The 15,692-nt window shown below is 45.4% G+C and overlaps 1 protein-coding gene across 1 annotated transcript in view; it reads right to left on the minus strand.

Moving 5' to 3' along the window:
* GLRA1 (glycine receptor alpha 1) overlaps positions 1-14,665 on the minus strand; it is a 66,001-nt gene extending 51,336 nt beyond the window's left edge. The window contains exons 1-2 of the mRNA XM_066589467.1: positions 14,587-14,665; positions 12,181-12,248 (exon numbers count right to left, since the gene is read on the minus strand). Coding sequence (XP_066445564.1) covers positions 12,181-12,248; positions 14,587-14,665 — 147 coding nt within the window. The remainder of the gene's footprint in view (positions 1-12,180; positions 12,249-14,586) is intronic.
* Between the last annotated feature and the right edge of the window lie 1,027 nt (positions 14,666-15,692).

A 15,692-nucleotide genomic window follows, 5' to 3' on the forward strand; every position in this document is an offset into this window, starting at 1 on the left:
CTATTCCTTCATCATCCATTATGCGCTGTATCATTAGTGTGTTGGTAAATATACAAACAAGAGGAGGAGCAGAAGACATAGGGGGTTCTGGAAGGGTGGATTTGCTGCAGAGTGTCCGCATGGAAATTCTGCAGCATTTGCAGGGTATTAGTGTATCTTGACGCCACCAGCAAGTGCTGGTAGAGTCAAGAGTGACAGGGGGGTCACGCCCCCTGTACGTGATAGGCTGAAGAGGAGGCTGTGCTGCAGGTCCTGGCAGCCCACTAACCTTTGCCGACTGCTCCATGCATAGATATCGGAAAGAGCGGCCTTTACCACCAGCGGCAACCCGTTCTGTGCTAAAGCGCAGATCGGGTCGGCAGGAGAGAGGGCACACGGCGGGAGCTGCAGTGGCGCTGGAAGAGGCACCAGAGGAGCGGCTGGAAGATGTCACCCGGGGTACGTTGCGTAATCTAAAGTACCCAGCGGGGATGCTGCAGGCAAGGGTTCTCTGCAGAGCGCATCACAAGGACGGCAGAGTGACAGCTGCGGCGCACTGTGCGAGCACACCCACAGCTGCTACACGCTGTTTAAAGACCTTCAAGCTCCTTCAGGAATGCCGCCAATCAGGAGCTGGGGGTGTGAGAGGGGGTGGATGCTGCAGCATGACATGGCCCATGCCTGCCAGGAATATGTCTGCTCCAGTAAGAAGGGGAATGGGAGCATAGGGCATGCTAGATAGGTCCTGGTAATGGGAGACTCAGTTATTACGGGGACAGACAGGGCAATCTGCCACAAAAATGGGGATCATTGTATAGTGTGTTGTCTTCCTGTTGCTTGCGATTGACACATTGTGGATCGGGTTCACATACTACTGAGAGGGCATAGGGGCGACTCAGCAATCATAGTACACATTCGCACCAATGGCAGAGTTAGAGATAGGTAGAAGGTCCTTAAAAACTATTTCAGGGAACTTACATGTAAGTTTAGGGCAAGGACCTCCTAAGTAGTATTTTCCGAAATAATACCTGTACCACGTACCACACGAGAAAGGCAGTGAGAGATTAGGGAGGTATACAAATGGCTCAAGTGTTGGTGCAGGAAGGAGGGGGTTGGGTTCCTGGAGAACTGGGCCAACTTTGCTGTTGACTACAAGTTCTATCATAGGGATGGGCTGGACCTCAATGGGGAGGGTGCAACTGTGCTGGGGGGAGAAGATGGCTCGAAGGTTGGAGAAGTGTTGGGGGGGGAGCACCAGAGAGATAGGGGGGAAGATAGTGTAGACAGTGGTGGAGTGGGGGGAGGGGTTAGTACAAATAAAACTGGCAAAGCAGTTCATAGGGATACACTTAATATACAATGTAACCAAAAATCTATATAATGTATGGTGACTAATGCTAGAGGTCTGACCAATTAGGATGACGAACTGGAAGTAATAATATCTGAGGAAAACTCTGACATAGTGAAAATAATAGAGACCCGGTTGGATGAAAGCTGTGATTGGGCGATGAACTTACAGGGTTGCAAGCTATTTAGAAGGGATTGTAAAAAAGGGGTTTTCATGTAAAATCCTGTTTAAAGCCCCCATTACGGGCAGATATATGTGAGAGAGATGAACAAGTGGAGTTTCTACGGGTAGAAATACATGGAGGAAAAAACACCAATAAAATCCTTATAGGGGTTTTCTATAGATCACCAAAAATAACAGAAGCCACTGAAAATCTATTACTGAGGCAAGTAGATAACGTAGCAAATCACAATGAGCTAATTATTATGGGAGACTTTAACTATAAATTAGGACATTGAAACCTCCAGATCTCATAAAGGTAACAAGTTTCTGTTAATAACTAAAGATAATTACTTTACCCAACTTGTACAGAACTCAACTATAGTGAGGAACAGACATTTTTAACTTATGAACCAACAAACCTGACAGAATAACAGGGGTGGAAGTTGAGGGGCACCTAGGAAATAGTGACCATACTATAATAAAATTCCACATCTTAAACTTTATTAAGCCTTTCCAATCCACTGTCTGACGTCTGAAGACATTATGATTTAAGGCTGTGCAGCCCCGGTGTTGGAAGACGTCCGTCAGGGTTCTCTTACTACATATTTCCAGCTTCTCTGCTATTGGAGCCTATCCAACGTGTCACCTCATGCAGTACTGGCTTTAGCCAGCATATAGCGCTATTGTGTAACGGCATAAAAAAAAGTAAGCCCCTTTGGAAAACCAGGATACAAATTGGATTGGAAAGGGTTAAGGCAAAGTTCAATAAGCTCAGAGATGCCCTAAACTATATTGACTGGAACAATGTCCTCAGAAATAACAGACAATAAATGGGAAATCCTAAATACTTTACAGGAATAAAGGAATTAGGAATAGGAGTAAACCAAAGTGGCTCAATAAATAGTAAAAAGATTAATACTGAAAGTGTTGGCCCTTTAATAAATAATCTAGGAAACATTGTAGAGGAGAATGAGAAAGCAAATCTATTAAATCGTTTTTTCCCCCCCAGTATATTCACAAAGGAGAATGAAATGTCAGATGGGATGCAGATTGATAGAGTTAACTTTACACTAAATGTCAACCCAGGAAGAAGTGCAGAGCCGCCTTAAAAAGATTTAGGCTGCATTTACACTGAATGACTCTTTCAAAAGAGTGGAACTGAATGGTAATTGTTCGGTTTGAATGCAGGCAACGACTGAACTATGAACGAGAATGGTGAGGTTCTTGCTCGTCGTTCAGTTTCAACCAACATAAAAATCAGCACCAAACACCAATTGTTCAAAGTTTCACATAGGAATGTGAAACACTGAATGACAAGTGAGCAAGAAATGCACAATTCTCAACAAGAATCATGCAGATTAAACACACAGCCGGAGCATGGATGAGCTGGTGATGGGGCAGAAAATAAACAGATCGTCGGGTCCCAATGGCAAACATCCCTATGTTCTAAGGGAACTAAGCAATGTGATAGACAGGCCATTGTTTCTTATATTTAAAGGGGTTGTCCTGCAATAGCAAGTGGGGTTATACACTTCTGTATGGCCATATTAATGCACTTTGTAATATACATCGTGCATTAAATATGAGCCATACAGAAGTTATTCCACTTAACTGCTCTGTGCTGGCATCCCCGTCGCCATGGCTCCGTCTAATTTAGCTGTCTTCTGGCGTTTTTAGACGCGCTTGCGCTGTGCGGTCTTCTGCCTGGTGAATGGGGCCGCTCAGGCCGGAGAGCTGGTCACCGCGTCGTCATCGTAGCTCCGCCTCCATCACGTGGTGCCGATCAACCAATGAGGTGGCTGTATCGGCAGTGGAACGCGGAAGACAGAAGAAGAAACTCCACGGTGCACCATGGGAAGACCCGCGGTGCACCGTGGGAGAAGACCAGCGGAGCCATCTTTAAAAGAAGAAATGAAGAAGCTGCAGAACGCTGATGCAGGTAAGTGCAATGTGCTTTTTAAAAACTAACACATGCTTTCTTTTTCACAGCGCATAATGCAGGGGTCCATTTAAAAAAAAACAAAAAAAAACGCTTTCGCCGCGAGACAACCCCTTTAAGGACTCAATGGTAATGGGGTCTGTTCCACTAGATTTGTGCGTAGCCAATGTGGTTGCCAATAGTCAAAAAGGGCTCAAAAAGTGAACCTGGAAACTACAGGCCGGTAAGTCTGACTTCTATTGTGGGTAAAATGCTTGAAGGGTTTCTATGAGATGCTATTCTGGAGGACCTCAAGGAAAATAGCTGTATAACTCCGTATCAGCATGGGTTTATGAGGGATCGCTCCTGTCGCACCAACCTGATCAGCTTCTATGAGGAGGTAAGTTCTAGACTAGACCTTTCCAAAGATACTGCGCCACATAAAAGCTTGTATATAAGATTAGAATACTCTGGGCGAGAATGTATGTAAGGGGGTAAGTAACTAACTGGTCAGTTAAAGAAAGTAGAGGGTTGTTGTAAATGGTGCATACTCTGATTGGGTCACCATTACTAGGGGGGTACCACAGGGGGCAGTATTGGAGGGGTTACTAGTGGGGTACTCCAGGGGGGCAGTATTGGAGGGGGTCACCATTACTAGTGGGGTACCACATGGGGCAGTATTGGAGGGGTCGCAATTACTAGTGTGGTACCACAGGGGGCAGTATTGGAGGGGTCGCAATTACTAGTGTGGTACCACAGGGGGAAGTATTGGAGGGTCACCGTTACTAGTGGGGTACCACAGGGGGTAGTATTGGAGGGGTCGCAATTACTAGTGGGGTACCACAGGGGGCAGTATTGGAGGGGTCGCAATTACTAGTGTGGTACCACAGGGGGCAGTATTGGCCCCTATTCTGCTTAATACGTCTATTAATGACCTGGGGGGCATCAAAAGAGGTCTAGGGGCGCATGACAAGTACATTCCTCTTTACAAGTCAGTGATCAGACCACACATTGAAAATTGTGGACAGTTTTGGGCACCAGTACTCAAGAAGGACGTATCAGAGCTGGAGTGGGTACAAACGTGGGCAACTAAGTTACTAAATGGAATCGGCGGACAACAATACCCAGAGAGGTCATCAAAATTGGAATTATTTAGTTTAGAAAAAAGACGGCTGAGGGGCGACCTAATAACTATGTATAAATATATCAGGGGGCAATACAGAGATCTCTCCCATCATCTGTTTATACCCAGGACTGTAACTGTAACAAGGGGGCGCCCTCTACGTCTAGAGGAAAAAAGGTTTCTACACCGACACAAAAGGGGGTTCTTTACTGTAAGGGCAGTGAGACTGTGGAACTCTCTGCCTGAGGACGTGGTGATGGCAAATTTGATAAAAGAGTTTAAAAAGAGCCTGGATGCCTTTCTTGAGCGTTACAAAATCACAAGTTATATCACTGATTACTTCAGAAGGGCCGGTGAAACGGGGAAGATTCCGATTGCCAGATTAAAGTCTAGAAGTCATTTTTTTCCCTTAAATTGGTTTCTGCCTCATAGTTTTTTTTGCCTTCCTCTGGATCAACATTGGGGGGTAATAGTCTGTACTGGATGGGCATATGACTTTTTTTGGCCTAACATACTATGTTACTGTTTTACTATATATTAAAGTGACCTTCCAGTTTTGAGGCAATTGTGTCTCGAGAGGGTATAGAGTATTACCTGTAGCTGATCTTCTCTACCCCCCTTCATTCTTCTGGTGTAGAGCCCTGATTTTGGGTGGCCAAGATAACTGACATCAGATGCTGTCCGTCTGCTGAGCTGAATGCACTTAAGCGGACGGACAGCATCTGATGTCAGGTAACCCTGCAAGTAATGGCCGTGAAAGTGCATTCGCATTCAACTGAGCAGCTGGACAGCGTCTGATATCAGGGGACCCTGTGAAGAATGGCCGAGGAAGCACATGAAGTGAGTGCAAGTAAAGGAAGACGTTAGTACACAAGCGTGGGCATTAGAGATGAGCGAACGTACTCGTTAAGGGCGATTTCGCAATCGAGCATCGCTATTTTGGAGTACCTGGCTACTCGGGTGAAAAGATTCGGGGAGTGGGGGGCGGCATGGTGGAGCGGGGGGTAGCAGTGGGGAACATGGGGGAGCTCTCTCCCCCCCCACTCCCTTCTGCAACCCCACGCTCACCCCCGGCGCCCCCCCGAATCCTTTCACCCGAGTAGTCAGGTACTCGAAAATAACCATGCTCGATTGCGAAATCGCCCTTAACGAGTACGTATATAACCATATGGCAATCTCAATATCAATGCTATTACATGCATATCTTAGATCGCATAGGAAGAAGCTGATGACAGGTTCCCTTTAAATATATGCTTAGTAGTCTCTTTTCATCGCCTGATGTCTGAATTGTGAAGAGCTGTCTGGAATACTAAGTTTAGGTACAGGTGCAGGTAGTGGAGTAGTAAAGAGCTATACGGATGCAGTATATATTAGTGGTCTTCAACCAGTGACCACATGTAGCTCGCGACCCCATGCAATTTACTGGGGACTTCTGATATAAATATATATACTCTAATTTACTTTAAAAAATGTAATAAATAATGCAGGGAAACCTTTATCAACCTAAGTGAATAGCGTAATTTAAAGAAGACATATACTGAAGGGCTCCTTTATCAGAGACCCCCATATACTGTGTTTCCCTGAAAATAAGACAGTGTCTTATATTAATTTTTTGTTCAAAAAGGTTTAACTTTTTTACATGTATAGCTGCCTGGACACCATTTAAATTGACTTTTTAAATTAACTGTTAGCAGGGCTTAATTTTGGAGTAGGGCTTATATTTCAAGCATCCTCAAAAAGCCTGAAAAATCATTTTGCATCCTCATAAATTCTGGAAAATCATGCTATGTCTTATTTTCAGGGTATGTCTTATTTTCAGGGAAACAGGGTAGTAGCATGCTGCACCATCTTCGACCTTCAGAACCACGGCAATTCATTGTTGCATAGATTCCACTACGTGATGACATTTTCTGCAGGAATGTTGGCCCATGAGGTCAGCTTTTTTTGCCCATGATGCTCCAATTTCAAGTCCGGACGCCCAGGTCCAGGCTGACACACACTTCCAAAGTCCGTACGTAAAACAGATACAACAAAAGACTTGTGATTAGCCCTGACGATGGAGGACAGCACCATTGGAACTTGTTTTGAACAACAGATGCTCCAAGTTCGGGTCCGGAGACCCATGGTCAGGCTGGGACTCACTTCCGAAGTCTGCCCCTCCATGCTCTTCATAAGATCCTTGGGTCGTTTCTCCATAGTCTTGCCATCCAGGGAAAAAAAAAACAAGGTGGCCTTGTTCTCCTCTCCAAGGACCATGCAAGCAGCTGCCTGGTCTGTCTATATAATATATACAGTATGCTCTTGGTCATCACTACCTTCCAACATCACCCAACTGCTATCCAGAGGGATCTTTCCAGCTCTGTATATGAGTAGTTGCATGAATCACATACAAGTTGGACTTGATGGACCTGCGTCTATTTTCGGGATTACCAACTATATTACTAATGATTTATCCAATATTCATTTATTTCCTACAGTATGTTCCGGCTGAATAGGTGCTCAATAAACTTTCTTATCTTGCATGGGGCTGCCAGGTTAGCTTCCACTAACTTCAATCAATCAACATTTGCAGAGTGCGGAGTGAGATAGTGCTATAATGAAGTGTCTCGAAAACCCATGAGAACGGTAATCTGTGTGAGAGAAAAGCTTTAATTCCCTGGCAGGTTAGGATTGTGGAGTCATGCGGCTCCGGTGAGCTCCTTGTGCCCAGATAACAAGGAAGGAGGGGAGGCACATTACTCAAGAGGTTGCTTTGTTAGCAGGAATCTGGCAATGCCATGTTCTTGATATTAAGTGTCTTATAGATGTGAAGCAGCCATACTACAATGGGTACCATTCTACACACAGAAAAGCCTTACTATGCTCAAACTGTATGAAAAGACCCAACCGCCGGCAGAGGAATCATGAATATGGCCGAGTCCGAAGCGTCGAAGGAAATTCGCTTTGTGCATAGATATCATAAGGACTGTCAAAAGGTATCCTGAAAAATCCACATTCAATTCTTCTTCTCCTCTAGGCTATTAGATTTGTACTAGCCAGTACTTCTCTCATCGTTACAGTCCTTTATGTCCAAAGTATTACCCGCATTAATAGAAGTCATTCAGTATTATTTCAGTCTCGAAAGCACAGAAAGTTGCAGATTAGGCAGTATTATGGTAACCTGCTGTAATGGGGCCACAGGCTAGGGACTCCATGTCATCCCAGTTATCCGGGTTGGTCATAGCAGTGGCATCAGTCATAAGTTCAGTGGAGACCAAGTTAGAGCCAGGTGTGTGTAGGAGTTCCCAAACTCTGTTTATGCAGGTTCCCCTTGACGGGGTCTGGCTCTAGTTTTGGCCAGATGGGATCAACCAGTGGCCATGTTAAGAAAGCGGGCCGGGGTGCATGGAGTACAGTGGAGCATGCAGGTCACCGTGGTATAATCGGATCGCGATGCCATATTGCAATAACTTTAACCCTTTTCAATCCACTGTCTGACGTCTAAAGACATTCTGATTGAAGGCTGTACAGCTCCGATGTCGGAAGACGTCCGGCAGGGTATTCTTACTATATATTACTGGCCGCTCTGTTGCTGGGGGCCTCTCCAGCATGTCACATACCGCAGTACTGGCTCTAGCCAGCAGATGGTGCCATTGTATAATGGCAGAAAGAGAAGGCCCCCTAGGAAACCGTGAATCTAAAAATCGGATTGCAAAGGGTTAATGGTTTAATGCAAACAACATTAGAATGAGGATGCTGGGTCTGGGTGAGAATGTGGGTAAGGGGGTAAGTAACTGGTCAGTGATAGAAAGCAGAGGGGGGTTATTGATGGTACATACTCTGATTGGGTCATCGTTACTAGTGGGGTAACACAGGGGGCAGTACTGGGCCCTATTATTTTTAGTATAGTTATTAATGACCTGGTAGAAGGATTGTGCAGTAAAATATCCATATTTGCTGAATATACAAAACTATGTAAAGATAACACAAGAGAGGACAGAATGCGGTTGCAAGAGGATCTGGATAAGTTGGGGGCAGAAAAGTGGCAAATAGGGTTTAGCACTGATAAATGTAAGGTTATACATATGGGCAGCGAAATACATGTCACCATTACACACTAAATGGGAAACCACTGGGTAACACTGGCATGGAAAAGGGATCTTAGTTAACTGTAACTGGAGCAACTAGTGTCAGGCAGCTGCTGCCAAGGCAAACAGGATCATGGTGGGCATCAAAAAAGGTCTAGGGGCGCATGATGAGAACATTGTTCTTCTTCTCTACAAGTCACTGGTCAGACCCCGCTACCAGCAAGCGATCTTGTGTCGGTGCTAAGAACTGCAAGGAAGCCTGCCAGAACTACGGAGACCAATGGAAGGGACCTAAACGACGCCTGCTAGGTAAGTATAAGGCATCCCTCGAAAATAAGATCCCGTGTCCCTTTTGGGGCAAAAATAAATATAAAACAGGTATTACCCCCTCCAGCTACAGAGACCAGCATAGTAACTTCATTGTCCCTTTGGCGTCACAAACCTTTACCATCTTGTTATGAATTTGTAGTCACAGCCGGGTGAGAGGTAGAGACTAGAGATGAGCGAGTGTACTCGATAAGGCAAACTACTCGAGCGAGTACTGCCTTATTCGAGTACCTGCCCGCTCGTCTCTAAAGATTCCGGTGCCGGCGGGGGGCGGGGAGCGGCGGGGGAGAGCGGGGAGGAACGGAGGGGAGATCTCTCCCTCACTCTCTCCTCCCCCCTGCTCACCGCCGCAACTCACCTGTCACCCGCGCCGGCAGCCGAATCTTTAGAGACGAGTGGGCAGGTACTCGAATAAGGCACTACTCGATCGAGTAGTTTGCCTTATCGAGTATGCTCGCTCATCTCTAGTAGAGACGATTACTGCCATGACATAAGAACAAGAGGTCCCAGTAACAACGACCACTCACATCGTCCACAACACCCAACCGCCAGGCCCACGGCTGCTACACTTGTCATTCCAGATGTTCCTCATTGGTTCCCAATTTGGCAGCCAACCGCTCCTTAGAATTCGGTTTAAGCCGTCTTTGGGCTTAAACATATGAACGTTCATCAGTGGTTGAGCTTTGTCCCGTTATGCGGCCACGATTATCACGGCTGAATAGCGGGACACAACGAAACCACTGAATTCAATAGTTTTGTTTTCACTATCGGATTCTCGCCTGTTAATTGTACAGGCGAGAAAAGATAGGACCTGCGCTATCTTTCCTGCATGTAGTTAATACTACGCGTATTAACTACTCGTAGTTGCATATACGTCCATCTGAATCCGCCCTTTAGCTGCAAATTACAGAACTATTCCACCCGTGTGAAAGGTCCCTTGCATTGCAATTTCCTTTGTTCCAGAAATGGTGCCCCTCTTGACAATGTTTGGTATTATAGCTTTGATCCATTCAACTAAGCTTCAATACCGCGTTCAGGCTACAGATAAGAGTGGCGCTGCCTCTAGGAAAAAAGCAGGGGCTTGTTTTAATGTCATACACACCTATAATGGCAGCACAGGTCTCTCCTAGGTCTGAGCCTTGGTGGATCACTTATATGGGTTTCCATGCTACACTAAAGGTGCCCATATACCTGTGAAGGATTGTTTGCATGGCAGCTGTTTCCACCGGCTGTCCCATACACATCCCAACTGGTTGTTGGGTTGTTCAGTTCAGCCAAACATTCAAGTATTTAGAGAGGTAGACTGCATACAGACGTTTCTAGTGCTGGCTTATCTCCCATCCTCGATCTTTTCTTCCTTTACATCATCTGTCGAGGGAACGTTGAGCTACGCCCATGTACATTATGATGATAAAAGTCTAATGTATATGGGGGCTTTGATATTCCCCCCAAAACCCTAAAGAAGTTATCCCACAATCAGCTTTTAGCACCTATCCTGAGCATAGCTGACAAAAGTCTGATTGGTGGCCGTCCCATCATCACTCTCTCCACCTCACTGCACCTCTTGCATTGAGGAGGAGCTTGAATGGAGTGGTAGCCTAGCATGCATGCTGCCAATCCATTCATTTCATTGGGACTGCCAGAGATAGCCAAGTACAAGCTACTGTATAGATTTGAACACAGTAGCAACCTGTATGCTTGGCCACTGCCCCATTCAGGCTTCCCCTCCCTGCCTGGGTGGGTGGTGCATTGAGGAGAAAAGTGAGACATAGGACCCTCATTCTCAAGATTGGTGGTGACCCCCATTGATCAGACTTTTATTACCCTATCCTATGAGTAAGTTCTAAAAGTTAATTGCGGGATAACTTTAAAGAACTACCTATGGCAAAACAGCAAAGTGCAGATTGGTGCTCCCTCCTTGGGGTTGTTTGAATCCCTATGCCATCCACCCTCCTCTTCTCAGGCTTACACACACTGGGTATGAATGATAAGCAACAAAAACTAGTGACGCGGAGCAACTTTTTAAAAAACAAGAGGACAAGAGAGAGTAAAATGCAACTTCTCTTAATATTTCAACAACCAGCAATAAAAACATGTTTCGGGCTGTAAGACCCCTTCATCAGTTTGGCTGGAATAAACGCATTTAGAAACCAGGATAAGGTATGGTCATAACTGCAGGGGGCAAACCGCTAGAGCAATCAACGTGTAAAGCTCCATCTACACACAACGATTATCACACAAAATTCACAATATCTTTTAAACGATAATCGTTGCGTGTAAATGCTACCATTGTTTGCTTTTCGTCCGAACAATGATTTTTAGTTGAGTTTAAAATCCATCGTTCGGCAGGAGAGCTGATAGCAGGGACCGCATGCTGTCATTCTCCAACGCTGAAAACATTGTATTCAGCGGCAGAACAAAGGGACTATATGCAGATAACAGACCACCTGCTGTTCTCTGCATACAGCTCAGGGAGGCTCATTTACATGTAAATGAAGGTAATAAGCATTAGTGCCCATTAGCAGCTTATGCAAAATGATCGCTTAAACTGTCAATCATCTTATCTTTTGAATGAATTTTCAGCGATCCTCTTTGCGTGTAAATGGCGCTTTAGGCAGCCATCCTCTGCAGTTATGACCATACTCTAAACTGGTTTCTAACTGTGATTATTGCATTAAGCATTGCTGGTTGTTGGAATAGGAGTATTAACCCTTTCCAATCCACTGTCTGACGTCTGAAGACATTATGATTTAAGGCTGTACAGCTCCGATGTTGGAAGACGTCCGTCGGGGTTCTCTTACTGTATATTGCCAGCCTCTCTGCTGTCGGAGTCTATCAACGTGTCACCTCATGCAGTACTGGCTTTAGCCAGCAGATAGCGCTGTTGTATAACGGCAGAAAAAGAGTAAGCCCCCTAGGAAACCAGGATACAAATTGGATTGGAAAAGGTTAATGAAAGTTGGATTTTACTCTCTCTTGTTCTTTGGACGGTTGTGCAGTGTCACCAGTTTTTGTTGCTTAGCATTCTTACTTCTGTTCATGCCTACGTTGTGGAGGGGCTTTCTGGTATACTGTTCTATACCTTTTTCACTCTACGCCCTCCACAATATATTTGTGACCCCCTTGTATTACGGGTTTTTCCACTTGATTTCTTCCACATCTATCATACTAGACTAACATGGTGTTTTGGCCCAGAGCGTTCCTATAACAAACATACATTACACCAATGCTGCATAGAAAATAAGTCATCGCTTACCATGGTGGTTTCTGCAATGGAGCCAAAGCTGTTAATGAAGATGTTGCAGCTGACATTTACAGGGGGACCTGTTGTAAAATCAAGAATCTAGTAAGTATAAAAACAGGTAATACATAAAGAAGATTGATGCATTAATGACTACTAATTATGGCATTTAAATTTTCATCCCTAATGGGTCTTATACACCTTCAATTGATGTTAGTCCAACAACATCTATTTCTCTTGACTTCCGGGAGTCAGAAACGCTATCTTTTCTCCTTAGGGAGAGCACCTAGACGGTGAGTGAGGAGACTCAAATGGCCATGCACGCTCCTCTGGGTAATATGCAAATAAGGGAGATGGAATAATACCTCCACAGTGCCACCTATTGGAAGGCAGCATTCTTTCAAGCCAAAGTCAGAATCTTTATACAAGCCTTGTAACAATGACCGGGAATTAAAAGCAAAGCCAGACTCCATGTACAGACAGCTGTTTCGGGTGTTTGCCCTTCATCATCTCTTGACTTCCGCGAACGCTCGGTCTGGCTGAGCATTCATGTGTTTTGTGGAGAAAGTTGCAGCCAGACACCTATAGCAGTAGTTTATCTCCAGAGGGAACTAAAGGGTTGGGTGTTGCAAGTCAGCAGGCCCAATCCTTCGTTGCCCTAACATCATCTGTGAGGAGAAACTTGTAGAGGTTCCCATACACATTTAACAGTCGCCTGGTCTTGTCAAATTGGTGAGTTTGGATGACTAAAGTCTAATGTGCATGGGGGTCTTTAGAATGTGTAAGGAACTCCAACAGCCAGGGGCGCCCCTACCATGAGGCTTCCTGAGTCTGTAGCCTCAGGCAGCAGTCTACAGGACAACAGAGGAGTGATACTGGCGTTGCCAACCGGCTAGTAAGTCACTGGCCTGGTAGTCTATAAAGGCTGGTACCAGTATTTATTTGCTGCCATTTTAATAGTCAGTAGAAAATAGTTGTCAGCTGCCAGCCAGATGGGTGGCAACCTGGCGCCATCAAGCTTTTAACTTGCTGTGATCAGTCTATGTCCCCTGATCTCTCCCCACCGGCGTCTGCATTCCTGCATGCAGATACCGTCCTGTACACAGTGCAGACGCCAGGGAGAGAGGTCAGGGGTCATAGACTGATTACGGCTGTAGCGGCTGCCAGGCCAGAACTACAGATCAAGTGAGTTAAATGCTTGATGGTGATGCCAGAGGCCCACTAAGGGGTTACTATTAATACTAGGCCACTATGGGTGTCACTATTACTACTGTGGACACTATGGGATCACTATTACTGCTGGGACAACTAACAGGAGCACTACTACTACTGGGGTCACTATGGGATAAGTATTACTGCTGGGACCACTAAAGGGGCACTATTACTACTGGGCCACTATGGGAGTCACTATTACTACTGGGGCCACTAATGGGAGTCACTATTACTACTGGGGGCATTATGGGATTACTATTACTGCTGGGACAGCTAACAGGAGCACTACTACTACTGGGGTCACTATGGGATAAGTATTACTGCTGGGGCCACTAAAGGGGCACTATTACTACCAGGGCCACTATGGGAGTCACTATTACTACTGTGGACACTATGGGATCACTATTACTGCTGTGGCAAATAACAGGAGCACTACTACTACTGGGGCCACTATGGGATAAGTATTACTACTGGGGCCACTAAAGGGGCACTATTACTACTGGGCCACTATGGGAGTCACTATTACTACTGTGTCCACTAATGGAAGCACTATCACTACTGGGGGCATTATGGGATTACTATTACTACTAGGACAACTAAAGGGGGCACTATTACCACCATGGCCACTATGGGAGTCACTATTCCTTCTTTTTTCGTTTTTGAAGGGGGGAGGGGAGCGATACCATTTCACACTTCATTTCAGACAGGTCATAATTACTGGTGAGTTGCAATCTACCAGGAAAACTGACACATAACTGATGGATTTGTTTGAAAACCACAAGAGAAGGACTCGCTATTAACAAATAAACTGTTGGTTAACTTAAATCTCCTGGGCCCCAATACAGAATCTGTAACAGGGCCGCCCACCTACTATGTATAATGCCGATGCCGGTATGCCAAGTGTCTGTTTGCGTCTCTTACCTTAGGGCTCACTATGACTATACTCATGCCCAGAGGCCTAACTTGAGGCTCCTGGGCCCCAATGCATAACCTGTAACCTGTAACAGGGCCCCCAACTATAATGCTTTATTCATAGTACTGGGCTCCCTATATGGAGAAGAGAGGCCTTATGGGCCCCCTAAGGCTCCTGGGCCCGGGTGCAACCGCATCCCCTGCACCCTCTATAGTTACGCTAGTGCTCATGCCTCTCCCTAGAATAACAGGAACATTTTGTATGTTGTAGCCACTTGCATGATGTAACACAGTTACCTTTGAAGTTGGGTCTGATTCTGGCATCATATCCTGAGATCTTCCCCATTAACTTGTCAAGGAAATCAGAAGGGGACATCAGTTTAGGAGAAGAGCGGGCCGATGCACCAACTTCTTTAGAAGCTGCAAGACTGCAAAAGAAGAGAAACAGTTGAAAATCTATTGTTTGTTGTCGATCGACTGATCTATTGTTAATGAACCATAGGTTTACCAGCAGAAGTGATATAATGGACATGGAGAAGAACCTTGTGTCTGGTGGCAGGAATGGCAACCATACTGTAAAGGGCTATTCCGTTACGTTTACTATGGATGACCTGCCCTCAGGATTGGTTATCAATAGCTGATTGTTGGGGCTTCACCGCTTCGGATCCCAGGTGATCAGCTAATTTTCTGTCCCGCTGTCAGTACAGCAGACTGCACACCATCAATGGCTTCACTCCAATTGAAATCACTGGGAGCGATGCCTCTTATTACACTTCCAGCTTCTCCTTGTGCTCAGAGCTGGAAGCGTAATAGAAGGCATTGCACCCATTGATTTTAATGGGAGTGAAGCCTTCTATTACCCTTTCAGCCCTGACCACTATGATGGTGTGCGGTCTGCTGCACTGACAGCATGCTGTAGGATCAACTGATCGGTGGGGATCCATAGCGGCAGACCAGCACCAATCAACTATTGATTATCTATTCTGAGGATAGATCACCAATACTAAATGCCAGGAATACCCCTTTAATATAATTTGATTAATCTGTGTTCTCTTTTTGCATTGGGTCCAGTATGGTATTCTCTATACCGCCAATGTCTTCACTATGTAGTCATATCTTCAAGTCCCTAGAGCAGTGTTCTCCAACTCCAGTCCTCAGGGACCCCCAACAGGTCATGTTTTCAGGATTTCCTTAGTGTTGCACAGGTGATGTAATTATTATCAGTGTCTCAGACATTGCCACAGGCGCTCTTACTATAGGATATCCTGAAAACATGACCTGTTGGTGGGCCCTGAGGACTGGAGTTGGGGACCCCTGCCCTAGAGAATACCTGACAACAGTTTAACCAGACACTATATTTAGTGTTACTTAGGAGTGTTGAGTATTTGTGTTGCGTCCAACCA

Source organism: Eleutherodactylus coqui, chromosome 2, assembly GCF_035609145.1.
Source record: "Eleutherodactylus coqui strain aEleCoq1 chromosome 2, aEleCoq1.hap1, whole genome shotgun sequence".
In the NCBI taxonomy this organism is placed as follows: domain Eukaryota; kingdom Metazoa; phylum Chordata; class Amphibia; order Anura; family Eleutherodactylidae; genus Eleutherodactylus; species Eleutherodactylus coqui.